The 15,102-nt window shown below is 40.1% G+C and overlaps 1 protein-coding gene across 6 annotated transcripts in view; it reads right to left on the reverse strand.

Annotated features, from left to right (window-relative positions):
• Window positions 1-14,723, reverse strand: part of ptprfa (protein tyrosine phosphatase receptor type Fa) — a 165,787-nt gene extending 151,064 nt beyond the window's left edge. For 5 of the 6 annotated variants that reach the window (XM_028403183.1, XM_028403184.1, XM_028403181.1 and 2 more), the window contains exons 1-2: window positions 14,439-14,707; window positions 3,086-3,238 (exon numbers count right to left, since the gene is read on the reverse strand). In XM_028403183.1, coding sequence (XP_028258984.1) covers window positions 3,086-3,158 — 73 coding nt within the window. In that variant the 5' untranslated portion in view covers window positions 3,159-3,238; window positions 14,439-14,707. Of the gene's footprint in view, window positions 1-3,085; window positions 3,239-14,438 lie in introns of all 6 variants that reach the window. The other variant, XM_028403182.1, reaches the window with a different exon arrangement.
• Window positions 14,724-15,102: the final 379 nt, after the last annotated feature.

Below are 15,102 nucleotides of genomic sequence, written 5' to 3' on the forward strand. Positions count from 1 at the left end.
CAGTTAGCATCAGGAGGGATCATTATTCTGACAGTTGTTTCAGGAATAATTTGTTGGTGGGTACAAGGTAAAATAATGTAAGCTTACTAAATAAAACTAGTGTTTGCAAAATGTGTTAAAATGTCTCAAAATATTTGAAAAGGAATGACATTTGGGAGCTGATAGTTTTGTCTCCACCTTTTTTTCATCTTCAAAGTCAAAGTCAGCTTTATTGTCAAATCTCTTATATGTGCTGGACATACAGAGAATCGAAATTGCTTAATAAAACTTAACAACTGTGATTCCAAAACATGCAGTATATCTGCTGGGATACACCAAAATAAATAAATAATCACCAATAATACGCTTCTGTTCACCTGAAGTAATCATTTATAGTAGTAGGAGTCTTCTGCATAAAATGACTTTTTATGCAGTAGTAGAGAGCTGACATGTAACCATCTCATATTACTAGTTCATGCTTTTTTATTATCAGTATATGTGCTTTATGGATTCAAGTTATTAAAATGACACTTTCCATTCATCCATCTGATGTACAGCCTCTCAAATATAATGCAAATGGATCAATATGGCGAAGATGCTGGGAAAATCCCAGTTTTAAATGAGGACTGAATGCTTCTCATGAGTGTAGAGCACACTGGAAGTTAATTGCTGACACATCCCACTGATGAATTCGCTGAATTATAGAGGGAAATTACACAACACGTTCATTGCAGCCATAAAGCAACTAGCCCTGATAATGAACCTGTTGACGAGAAACACTGCCCTCTGAAGACCTGTTCTTCCACCTGTGAGGAACCAACCTGCCCCCTGCCTGGCCAACATATACTGACAAATGTATTAGCAGATATCACTGCTGTTGGGTGTTTTATCACATCACAGACAAATGTAGAGGAGACCTGTGAGACATTATCATATTTTAACACTGACATGAAAATAAATAATGATTCTGTGCACACTTTAGAAATATTGTTTACTTTCAGAAAGAGAAGTTTCTACCTCTCATGCTGTCCAGCTGAGGTTTTATAGACCTATATTAAAGGACCTCTCAGCTAACCGTACATTGGGGAGTTCAATTACTTCACTAAAGGGGTCAAATTAAACCTTTTGTCAGCAACATACATGCAAAGCCAGTCCCCCCTGCCTCCTGTTTCTGATTAATTCTTTAATTTCGACTGAGACACATATTGAATTGTCTCTATACTGTCCCTGCACTCCAATAAAACTACATGTTGTAAATGTTCTTACTGTTTGAAGGTTTTATGTGTCCAAAAATTCATTATCCACCCACCAGGTGAGCCTTCAGGGTGCTGCATTTCCCCCTGTCCTTAGCCCTAAGCTTAGCCATTCGGCATGTTAGAACACACAAAAAGCATGAAATGTACCGAAGAAACAGTAGATACAGTGTATTTATAGGTGTTTAGCACAGCCAATGAACACTTAAGCAGCACAATCTCACACCCATCTCTTCACATATGGACCTTCTGACTATCAGTGATCTGGGTGAAGCCACCTCAGCATTAGATGACTCACGGCATCTTAAGGATGATAAAATATGTACAGTCGCAGGACATGTGGGTGTCTGGAAAGCTACACTGTTTTTTTTTTTTTTTCCAATGGGTCAGACTTGATTATCTTCTTAGTTATATACAATAATAAACTCATTTCCCTCTTTAACTAAACAAATATGAAATTCAATTTTCCTAATGTTCCTGCTCAACCTTTCACCTCTGCACTCTTTGTCCTTCGTAATGAAATGCTGTGCTGATTATACACAGACGGCTTGGTTAACAGGGATTCCCCTGGGAAAACCAAAGACCCATTATTGCATTAAAAAGAGTCTGGTCGATGCATACAGGTGATTTTTTTTTTGTCTTCAAACCCAGCCATAAACCCACCTAGGTATCATTATGTTGTAGGAGGGCTTTACCTATTTGTCATACTAACAGAGATTGTACAAGTAAAGGACATTAAACAAAGGCAAAGTAAGCATGCAGCTACTAAAAATCTACTGATTTTTCAAATAATGTAAAGAAAATGGACACAGGGCAACATTTTCTAAATGTCCACATGTGTAGAGAGAAAAATCAATGAGGTATAACTAACCTGCAACTTTTACTGAAATTGTGTGTGCAGTAACTACATGTTTTAAGCTACTTGTGTAAATAAGACATGGGTGACATATTGGCTGATGTCACTCCATCATGGAATGATAAAACCACAAAAGACAGCAAGTAGGGGGTGGTGTTTCATTTTCACTTGCTGTAAACTAAGTCAGACAATGAAAACTAGTGGTTAATGCTAATTCGTGGTCACGAGTTAGTATTGTTATTATTAGTTGTAATAGTAGTATTAAAATTCATGGACAGGGGCGCACAGGAGAGGGCTGCCCGGTAGGAGCACCCTCCCTGGGCAGCAATTAGTACAATACCATATAGTAAATTCCACAGTTAGTATTTCGTGCGCACGTTATACATAATTCATGGCCACAATTTATTTACTTTTTAACCATGTCACAAAAGGGGCTCCGTAGAACTGTTCAAATGCCTTTGTTTCATTCTTTCTGTCTTCTCCTGGATATAGCGAGAAGCACCTGTATAGTATTTGTGATTAGTTAATGCAGCTAAAAATAGAACTCTATGTGGCTGTATGCCAGCTGACTAAGGTTATATCAAGGGGCTGGATTTTTAATCATGAGGTAATTTGAGTATGGCTGAGATTTCTTTTATTTATTTATTTTTTATCTCAGGGAAGGGGCAAGAAGGTTTCACTGCAATTAAAGTGTGTCTGGTGCACAAGGTGCTGTAAATTGCTGACACAATGCAAATAATAATCATATAGAAATTACATCGGGGCTGTTAACACTGAAAATGAATTGAAAAGTATAGAATATAACATAACATATATTAAGTGTGAATGGAAGTCACATATGAAATTCTGCCTGTAATTACATCAGGCAATAAAAACACATTTCAGGTTTCTGCCTGTTCAGTCCAATGTGAAAGCCTCCTTTGCAAACTTCCTTCCAGCCAATGGACCCTCTGTCTCAGTAGAAACAGTTAGCTGTGTGGATAGCATAAGTACTCACTCTCTGTGTGAGAAGGCAGCACCAGTGAGGCCAGCAATAGAAAATGAAGAGCTGCCCTGAATGTGAGGTCCATGACTGACTGTTGGTGCGCTGTCCTCTGGTCCTGGCACTGCTGCTAATCGGCTATGACCTCACACATTCATCAAGGGACACCTGCAATGAGACAGAAAGATGTGATACAGCTTAAACCAATCTGTTGTTGAATAGATTTCCCCATTTAGACTGAGAGTTGATTAATTATGAAAAGTGATAAAGTTTGGGGATAATTTCTTTGACACGTCATTAGGTGTGTGCTAAGAGCTGGATTTTCTGTTCTGCACACAACACACAGTCAGGATGAATGCTTAGTCACGTCTCTCTGGCCTGGTTACCTCTTACCATGCAGAATTACAGCCTTTTTGCATATCTGTCTTTACAGTAAGTGCACATAGTGAGGTTAAATATGACAAACAACAGATGCCGATGGCAGCACAGCTGCCTTCGTGGTAGGAGGCATCTCCCACACAGTGTTTCAATCATCATTAGGTCCTATGATTCTCAAAATCAGCATTAAAGAGCCAGCTTTCAGATTCTGCCTCCTCCCAGGGTAGCAGGCAGCAGCAGAAAATACACACACACAAACACTAGATAGGTAACTTTGGTTTAACCTTTTAAAATGTCGAATAGAAAAAAAGAAAATCCTGATTGGTAGGGTAGAGCATTAAAAGTGTTTACAGCTTCTCACAATGCTGACCAATGACACCAGTCTTCAATCTATATTCTATGAATTATAGCTACCAACTGGAAACAGTAACAGCAAACAGCACGGTTCCTAAAGTCAGAGCAAGCAGCTAGCCTTAATGTTATGTCACCAATTGAACATTCAGCAGAAAGTGTGGTGTGGGGTACTTTTGGGAGTCTGGAAGCATCGATCTGTTCTGACTGACACACATGTAAAAGAGCATGTGCATGAGGAAGAGCGCACTTTACAGTGGAAACATTGGCTCTTAGTCTCTAGGTGGATGTTGTCAAACGAATTAAAAGAACAAAAAATGTTTTTACATTTAAGATCACGAAAAATGAAAACTTATAGATCTGTACAGTGGTGAGCAAATGTCAAGCCAATCAGCTCACTCTGAATGGATGTCCGTTCTTAAACATAACACACTGCCATTATTGTTTTTCTTTTCAACTTTCTGGTATTAGGCACCATCCTTGCACTCTCGCTTTCACTGCACTGCACTCCCTCTAGTGACCTCCCACATAGTCAGGTGTTTAATAGATGGCACCATCCTCACCAATCAGCTGTCCATCTGTCCCTCTCCTGCCCAATCATAGTGTAGCGAGAAATTTAAAAGCCTCTGTCTCTTCTCCAGCTGTCTCCTGATCGAATCCGGCAACCCTCCTCCACCCCAAGCACCTCCCGATCTATGCAGTTCAAGGCCTCCCCTCTCCTGCTTCTACACCACCACCAGGTCTAGACACGGGGGGGGGGGGGGTCTCCTGATCAGCGGCCTCAGGGTCTAGGACACCAATGCACATTTACAATTATTGTATTAATAGATTCTTTCTCATTCAGTTTGCTGAGTCTCTCATGATTGAAATAATGTTAAGCTCAGGTCTACGATCAGCTCGTGTATTATTATTTCTGTTAAAAGTATGGAGGACAGCAAAACAAGAAATAACAGGGAATATGCTGTATAGCAAATATATATAGGAAGGAAATAACACGCTGTACAGAGACCAACTCCGACAGTAAAGAACACAAATGGTACACAGTGACTTTCCCTTAGAATTATATGCTTCTGAGAGGTTACAAAGCAGTGGCATCTGTCTTTGACACAGTAACTTTTAGCCACACTTTTAGCCCCAGATGTAACAGTAAACAAACATGTGCTGTATAGCATTTCTGCTTCATACAAAGAACATCAATTACAGCTGTCACAAATCTGAAACTCTGTCTCTCATCACAACTGCCTTAGTTCCTGGGGGAATTTTCCTTCATATAAGAAGCTCCTAATTAAAGGGACTGCTATCTGCTATCTTTCTTCCTGTCTTCTAAGAAGCCAGTCTTTTTTCTCACTTAAGAAGAAGAAGTTATTTTAATCACATTTTCACTCAGCACAAAAATGGCCTGTAGTCTTAAGTCTATGATGTTTAGTATTATATGGCTAAACCTAACCAAATAAAGAGGGGAAGTGATCTGAAACATCAGAACAAAAAGAAAAACAGTGAGAGAAAAACCTGAGTCAAAAAAAACATGCACCGGCCCCCAATAAGAATTGATCCTTGATCTCCTGGTTTTAAAAGTACTCTGTAAATGGAAACAGCTTTCAGTTTGGAACTGGAAGAACCCCTTCATGCTCAGGAACTACAGCATTCCTGTGAATAAAGTGACCCTGATACATGTTCAAAGTGACTTCTTTGTTATCAGATGTTTATCGAACTGCCTCAGAATCTGCACATCTAAATGACTGCAGTGTTGATAGTGCAGGTGGATCCATTGAGTTGTCAGGATCGACAAAATAGAATAAAAAGGACAGATCGACATTCAGAGAGACAAAGAGAGATGGAGCGAGAGAGAGCGGCGGCTGAAAGGCTTCATTGTGAGCTACTGATAAGCTCAACTCTACCACCTATAAAAAAGAGTATTCTGCAGGTCTGCTGAGGTCTAAATCCCACAGCCTTAGTGTACCATTAAAAGCTTTTCTTAACTGTGTCTTAGTCGAGCCTTTCTCCGCTCTGAGTCCAAAGTCCGCGGAGATAAGGGCTGCAGTCATTTAAACAAGGATGGAGGAGGGGAGGTGCAGGTGTAGGTGTCGGGTGTAGGGGTTTCATCCCGAGCTTTAAGCACTGAGAGCTATGAGTGCACTAAGCTGGCCGCTGTGTTAGTTTGTTTTTAAGGAATATAACATTTTGTGACCGAACAGCTGACCATTAACTCTAGAAACATTTTGCCAAAAGAAAAAAGAAGGCATGCAATCAGGCAAAATGATCCTGTTGTCAACTGTTTGACCCACTTTGTGTTGAGATTCAGCTCACAGACAGTCCTGACATTTTCATTCAGAATTTACTAGTATAATTACAAATTCATTGTTCCATCGATGCTGGTCATCCTGTCCCAGAAAAATCTGCAGAAAAATGGGCCCAAACCATGATACTACCACCTCCATGTTTAACAGAGGGTTCACATATCATTATTCTTTTTTCCCAACATTAGATTTCTCATTAAAGCCAAATAATTCTATTCTATTGTCATCTGTCCATAAAATATTTTCCCAGCAGCCCTCTAGTTTGTCCATGTGATGTTTATGAAACTGCAGACAAGCAGCAGTGTTCTTTTTGTGCTCTCAGCCAATAACAGGGAGACCTTACCTTGGTAAGTGACTATTACACATCTTGTTTTTGGTGTGATCATTGTTGGTTGATCTGGGCAGTAGCAATGGTCTTAAATTTCCCTCAGTCCAAAATCTTTGGTGATAGTTGTAACAGCTTGATGACCTATAACAAATATTATTCTGACACCTTCAGAACTCTAAGTTGTTTGTGCTATTAAACACTTCCACAAACACACATAGTGAAGATCAGACTTTAAAACATCACTGTTGAGTAAAACACGGCACTCAGTGAAACCCTATTCTCATCACAAAGACTGAAAACACCTCAGAGTAGATGGACCCCATTCAGATTATATGCTAATCTTAAGAGGTTCACCTACGTATACCGCTCACAGATATGTAATGTACTGTAGTATGTAATGACCAGTTATAATATTTCAGTTTCATTTATTTGATTGGGTTCTGATTCTATAGGTCTACCTTCAGAACCTGTGCCACAATCTATTGATGCTCCGGGTCATATTTATGCAGAAATGGTTCACAACCACTGTAACTTATCTCCAACTTTAGAGATTGCGGATGTTGGAACCTGCAGTGATTCACATCAACAGTTTATGAGTGCAGCCACTGTAAGCAGTTCAATGAGACATGATGTGAGAAGGCTGCTATCTCTTACCCCCCCCCCAGTCCCACATTGCTCCTCTGCAGACACTGATGAGTCTGTGGAGACTGTGAGATAGAATACAGGCTATTTGTTTAGGGGGTTATTCACTTACTTAAGGCCTAGACAGCTGGCAGGAAGAAAGACTGGCTGTCAGCTGGCAGCCGCTGTACATATGACACACAAGCTTCAGAGAGCTTTGATATATGAATGCAGTGAGATGAATCATTTTAATCTTTTCATTATTCCATACATGTAATATCCGTATCAATTATGATGACAAACCATCTGATTCACTGTGGCATTTTTGCTCTCTGCAACAAAGTCATCAAGACATATTAAATATGCATCATATTTTCCTAGGTATTTATGGCCATTTATTTAGCAGTGTCATAGAGAAAATTAAGATTTAGAATCCACAGACACATCTGGAAGACATGGATTATGAAAAATATATATTTTTGTCCTGTGGAGAAGGCAAAGACAAAAGTTCCCAGGACTCTGTTAGCCTGAAATGGTCACTATCAAGCAAAACATATACTGAAAATGAAAGTTTGGAAGGACAGAAGATTTTTTTTTTCGGTACAACATAAGTCTATTTCCTCTGTTTCTTGAAGATGGAAAGAGATGGCTCCAGTGAATAATTTATGTCCCTCTAAAAGCCATATTTCAGACAGTATCTGCCAGAACAGCCCATTTTTCTCCAGGGCCAGTCTGTCATGGGTCCTAAGCCTCAGCATTACAACACCTTGTAAGGCCACCTGGAATGCATAGGACTGGAGATAGGGCCAGCGATGCACTGCAAACACAGGGCTTACTATCACATGCAGTAAACATAGCAGTCCATACATTTGTGGCACATGGTTAAACTGAGTAGGTGTACATATGTATAAATGTGGCCACAGTGTCTACAGACAGAGATAAAGACTTTGCGACACAGCGTCACCTCACTTTAGTTTCAAGCACTGAAACTTCTTAGACAGTTAAAGTACGTGGTTATAGGGTACTTTGATAGCTCTGTCCTGCCACTCCCAGTGGTGGCTGCAAGTTATGTCACTTTCTCTACCCATAATTCTTTCTGTCTCTCCCCTATACGATTAATTAAAAGGCAAACATGCACAGAAAAATGTATTAGTTAGAGAGCAAAGATCATGGTTTGGGTTAAAACTGACAGACAACATTAAACATTCCCGGCTCTTTTTCGTTTGTTTCAGCACCTGGAAATATTGCCTTCATTCTACTTATGAGAATAGAACTGGATTTAGCTAAAGCTAGAAGCTGCTACTAATAATACATGTATAAAAGACACAATTACATCCAAGCAGTTACTTTATGTGAACCGAGGAGGAGTTTTTAGATTTTTTTAAAGGATTCTGGCACAGAATGAACGCCACTTCCTTCTGAATGGGAGCAGTAATGACCTGCTGAACAGACTGTACATTCTGAACATATTTCACCTTTCTTTCCTGTGGACAACCCCACTGTACCATGTGTAAAAAAAGCAATAATAAAAGATAAGATTTATGCTTTATTACAGTGAATAGTCTGATCCAAGTTCACTCTTTTTTGTGCACAAGTGAGCATTCATACACACACAAAACAGGGGTTGCTTGAATGGATAGAGGAGTGCATTTCAGATATTAAAGGATGCATTCACCTCAACCTCCATTCAGTCAGAGGACAGATGAAGTAGAAAGTGCTCACTAAAAAAACAACTTATAGTGCATGCTAGTCATGTTCTCACCAGCACAGAGATGAACCGTTGTATATATGAGTGATCTGTCTGTCATGCGTATCTAAAATCCTACTTCAACCAACATCAGGTCGCATCATCATTGTGGGGATCTGGTTCAGATTGTCCAAACCGACCAGACCTTACAAAAGGTTTCTCTTTAGATAATCACAGACAACATTTATGCAATGATGGAGGACTTTGTGAGCAAACCTGAGGTTCCAAAACCTAATGGACATGAGCCAAGCATAGAGAATTACCTGCTCCAACCCATGCCTGCATCTGGCCATGCCTGACCTGATATTTTTCTGCTGTCATGGACAAACATAGTCCACGGGCTGCTTCATTAAATTATTTTACAGCGACCTCCTGAAATTTACTGTAATGTGTCAGAACACTGATCTCATTCTACACATCCAAAAGTGTTTGATAACTTTTTGTCTTTAAGGTCTTCAAAGAAGTTTCCCTACCAAAAGTTGAAGATCAGGTTTGTTAGCGTAAAAAAAAAAGCTTTCACTATAACACCAATGCATTATATGTGATCTAAAAAAGGATTTAATTATGATTAATATGAATCTCTCTTTTATTCCTGGTGTTACAATGCTTCTAAGCTTTCCCCACATAATATATATTTTTGCCGCAAACTCCCACGCAAACTAGCCCCACTCATCAACATGCCTCAGTTCCTTATGTCCCTCCTAGAAACAAGGAAGTGCTAGTACCATCAAATTGCATTCTTTAAATATTGGGGTTTTAATTTAGCTAAATTTGTGAGGGTTAAACAAACTATAACCAAGCATTATGGCTAAACAAACAAGCGAGAGACAGAGAATGAGAGATGTGCTGTCAAACAAAACTGACCTGTGCACAAAAAAAAAACCCTATGTGAACACCCCCTGCTCATAGCTTCCTGGCACTTGAGTCATGAATAGCAAGTATTATAACACTAAACACTGTCATGCACTGCAATAATTACAGCATGAATATATTTATTTACTTTTTGTAATAAACCAAAACACTGATGTATTCTAAAATGGTTTGGTAGCTAAACCACACAAAGGACACTGAACCGTCTAGTTAATGATTATTACTGTAAACATCTTTTGATAATGTACTGCCATTATGCAGCATATTCCCAAAAAAGAGCCCTCAGTGAAATATAATATAGCAAAATGAAAGCCTTTGTGCTGACACCACGATAGGCTGGTATTACTGTTCCTCTGGCAGAAAAGCTCCTGATTACATTTGTGGTATTGTAGGCTTTTTAACAGCGCTCTATTTTCTGTAATTATGGTGTAATTAGACAGCAACAATGCAGCGTATTATGACAAATTAAAAGTCACAGAAGGAGCCAATGCTTAAAGGGAGGAGAAAACAGCCTCTTTCTACAATTTGTTGATGGGAACTCTTGTCTCCACCCATTGTCCCACCCTGTGCTGCACTACTCCAAAAGGCCACAGACAAACAGCAGCTTTCAGAGCAACAGTTCCTGACAGGGGGCAGCTGCTCATGTCTGCCATCATAAACACTGTTAAATATATGAACGACGCCGACCCGTCATGTCCCCAGGCTGCGTCTCCAGACAATCACATTCCCTCACGCCATCATTCCTGGAGACAAAACTGTGTCAGCAGACGAATCAATAGGGGACCAGACACTGGAGTGATTCAATAGACAGGGTTTGAACTGATGGATGTGTATGTGTGGAGGATCGCTGTGGCTGATTGACAGCTACCAGCCACAACATGGGAGTCTAGTTTGGCAATAATGTCACAACAGAAATAAAACAGATTGGCAGGAACGGAGGCTCCTGATGTATGTGTTACCAACATTTTACTAATGATTAGCACTTCCTCGTGTAGCTTCAGTGATTTCAATGTCATTTTTGCAATTACCATGACACCCATCACCGCCAAAAAAACAACAATAAATGTTTGTGATGCTTTTTTTTATACATGACTTCATGATCATGCCACCATAAAAGATGTGTTTTTGAAGTTTTTATTGTTTAAATCAAAACATTATACTAGAAGTAGATGTGACCATATGAAGCATTTAAATAGATCTTTTATATGAAAATGATTATACACTGTATATTCCAACAAAACTGAGAGCCAATGGCCAATAGAGTAGTGTTTACATCACACTACGCTGCTACAACTCCACAGCAAACACTAAACTATGTGTGTTTATAGGTCCCTACATATCTGAGTCTACATCCTGGGCCTTCTACTGTTTAACATCTACATGCTCCCACCAGCTATAATTATGGAAAGCAATGACATAAGTTACTGTCACTACGCAGATGACACACATCTCTAAACAACCATTTTCTTGAGTTCTTCCTCAATCAGTGATGTTAAAAATCAGAACCAGGCCTGAAATCTCTGTGCAGTTCACAGCAAATCACACAGAAGCAGCCAAAAAAAGTTGTTGTTCTGCACAGACTGTAGTTTTTGTCATTTGTGTCTTGTTTGTGGATAGGCAGGCAAGGCAACATCTAAAATACAAGAACAATTGAAGCTCTTGGAGAGCAGGGATACAGAAAGCTCTTACAGGTTAAGGTTTGTTTATAGTATAGTGCAGTCCTCTAACAATGGCTTATAAACCCCTATCCTTCTGTCATGGGCATTACCAAACAAGATCTTATCCAACAAATCATCATGCATGTGGGCTACTAAATAATTTCTCAAATATACCTGCAGGCACATACCTACATCTGCTCAAATCCAGCAGAATCACTGAGTCATTCACTCATCATGTCCCCCCGTATCAGCCATCAGCATACTCATGTATCTGTAGACAGACAGGCCGGGTGAAAGGAGGACGGCCCCTGAGCTCTGCCTGCTGATATATATCCCCCTTCCTGTATGAAGGATGACACATATTCAAAGAATCCAAGCCCTCCCATGTTCTCTGTTTTATTGTCCCATTCAGCCTGGATTAGTGAAATGAAGGCAAAGAGAGCTTGTCTTAGACCATAACTCCTGTCATAACACCCAGTCTGGTGGACTCCCCGGCTGCATTCAGCGGGCGTGTTGAGACTCATCCTTTCACTTTACACACAGGAACTGCTGTGAGTGTTCTGAAGTTGCTGGTGGTCCACAGGCTGCTCTGTCATGCCTCAAAATCACAAAAAATATCTAGTGCAATTTTTCCTTTGGTTCTTCCTTTCTACTTTCATCTGTTCTGACATTTATTAAAGGGAAAGGTGGTAGTGGCTGACTCTCACATTTATGATCTGGAAGTCTTCATCAGAGAGATGTGTCCCAGGGTTAGTGATTGATCTTTCATCTTTCAATTATGACCTCAGTCAAAGAATGGAACATGTCAGGCAGCAAGTGAAGAAGTCCAAAATACCATGTATAATACATGTATGTGCGGTCTAAAACCCAGATTAGCTGATATCTGCTGTACATGTGCTGTTATCACTTTTTTAAACAGTAAAACAGACACAATAGCTGTCATCATGAGGTTATTACCATCAAGTTGCAGTCATGTCAAGCTGCTCCAACCAGCTGAAGCTCAGAGTATTGACTGTTGATTGCTACAAAATCTCCAAGACGATGCTGCAGCAAGCCTGTAACTGGCCTCTGATAGCGGCAAATCACTGAGAAGAGTGGATTCCTTCAGGCTGACACACGATAAAGGAATGTTTACATCTCATGTTTATGAAGAGTTTTTGATATTTCCCCTGTGCAAAATGAATGACAGAATAGTTCAAACTGCTGTTCTACAAGAGCAAGATGTACAGGGATTAAGTTCCACATATACCCCATTTATGGATAAAACCAAACTAAATAACAGAGGCAGGAAAATAAATTGGTAACAAATTCCATATATTTTGAACTCTGCTTCAGAGACATGTAGTAGAGGAAAGAGACTTTGAATCCCTACATCAAAGAGGGAAGAAGTTAAGTGATACGCTGTGTTCATACGGAAACCAAATTACTAGTGTTAATGGCAACTTCGTCTTGATCTCCGTCCAGCTGTGGCAAAAGGTTCCACATAGTCTTCAGACACGCTGGATTACAGCCAAATGTCTTTAGTGGTTGTTGTGTGTGTGTTTGTGTCAGTAAAGGCACAACAAGTACTCATCAGAAAATCAAAAGCACACAAAGCCCCAATACTAATCAATTAATACATGCAACCTCACACAATAACCTGGATAACAAGCTCAAAACTACACAAAGGCAGGATTAGTTCTATTAGCACAGGAATCTCAGAGGCAATTAACCTGCAGTGCAGCGAGCAAAGCCCTTTCTCAGATTCCAGCATGGGGCGCCGAGTGGCGGAGCGGCAGGAGGAGGACAGGCAGGCCAAGTGATGGAGGAAATGGGGGAGAAGAGGGGAGTGTACTTTTGAAAAGCTTTCACTGCTGGGGTCAAATGCGAAAAGTGATTGGATATAGAAAGCGGTCATGAGGTGATGACCTAAAGCGTTCCAAGGGCTAAAGCTGAACGCGAGAAATACAGCAGGAGAGGGAGCTTTACTTTTACTGCCCATTGGTTTCCCTTGTTTCTAGCAAAAAACAAACATGTACATCTTTGATTTTCTTCAAACACATACAGACTTACAGGTGTTACCAATGCAAGGTCCACATTGCAGATATTTAACTATTCTTTACAGCCTCTACAAATTAGTTTTTCATAATACTGTGTATATATCAACTGTAGAAAGCTTGCAGATCAACCAAAAAATTGATGAATGTTTTGTCACAGAGAAGTTATTGCTTTACCTTAGGTTCTATTTAAATAGGAGCAAAAGTGTTTAGGTGTTACAAATTTTAAGATATAAGCAAAATTCTTAGTAGTAAAATAAACCCATAAATCCAATGGTTTATATAGGAAATCGTCATGGACAGTTTTATGGTTGTTCTCAAACAGAAGGATTGCTGGTAATTGTTAACTTTATTCATGAAATATGCCAAACCACTTGCCTTGAATACATAATTTGACCCACTACACCACCGATGCTCAGCTGTGATGTGCTCACTGCAAGTGTGGTAGTAAAAAAAACAGTGAAGTTGTAGAAGGTCACACTATATGATGACGGATAACTTCAGCATCTTGTTTTTCTTTGCAAATAAGTATTGCTCTACTATCACAGGGGTTTGACAAGTCTAATCTATTTATTCCATTTATTTTATTTTATTTAAAAACAGACTTGTCTGAATCATCCATATGTTACCATGAACTATAAGTGCATATACTTTAACTTTGTATTGAAAGTACAAATATTACCAAAAAAGAATATTAAATGAAGATGAGTGTTATTTGTGGAGGCTGGTGTAGGAAGGTTGAAGCATCAAACAGGGACCTTGAGTATAACTCCTGCAGGCAAAGCGAAGTCTTCAGTATACTCTCTTTTGTTTGTTCATTCTTCTCTCTTGTCTCCCTCATTTGCTACTTGTGTGTGTGTGCAGATGTGTGTAAGTACGCACAGCCTTGTGTGAAGCAAATTCATCAGAGTCTATTGTTGTTAAGAGCACAAATCCAGTGAGATATTCAGAAAGGCTGTAAACAGGTATGTGAGAGGCACTTTCTCAGTTATAATGAAGAAATAAAACTCTCCAAAGCCATGTGAGCAGGTGGCCATGTTCAGCATAAAAACTTCACAAGTTGCTGAACAGCAAGTGCTTACCTGAGTCAAGCTCCATGGAGAAAACAAGAGTATCCTGGGGAGAATAAGTGATGGCAGCCTTCAGCGTTGTGCCTCAGAAATGATAGAACTATTCCCCTGCAAAACCCATAAAAGACTTCTCCTCCGAGCTGGCAGAGCCAGGGGAGGTGTGCAGCCGCTGAGGTCTGCCACAGGTAGAGGCTTCAGCAATGTGCAGCAGTGTGATTGATCTGATTACCTCCTTGTGGCTGGTAGTGCGGGTCAAAGCTGCTGATCTCTCCTGGGAGTGAGAGGCAGTGAATAGCCTGCAGTTCTGTGAGCAGGACCAGCCAGCCAGCAGCCAGTGTCTGAGCACATGATGTCACAGGTGTTAGGTTTCAGGGGAGGTTTCTGGAGGCTGAGAGGCGGACTTTGTGCCGGTGGGAAGCTATCCTGTGGGTTTGACCCAGCGCAGGTGAGATCCTCCTTCGTGCTTTACCTGCAGTCCACTGTGTGGGAGCTAGTTAAAGTAGGCTGGGTTAAAGTATGAAACAAAGGTCAAAAAAGTTGCCCAAAGATCTAAAATGAAAGCTAAGACCAAGATTGCACCTTGATGATCCTTCTTCTTTTAATTTGTTTCATTTGTTGTTCACTTAGCCCTTCTTTCACAAAGGTACTTGCAAATGTCTCTGCTGAAGAAAACCGA

The sequence above is a fragment of the Parambassis ranga genome, chromosome 4 (genome assembly GCF_900634625.1).
Source record: "Parambassis ranga chromosome 4, fParRan2.1, whole genome shotgun sequence".
In the NCBI taxonomy this organism is placed as follows: domain Eukaryota; kingdom Metazoa; phylum Chordata; class Actinopteri; family Ambassidae; genus Parambassis; species Parambassis ranga.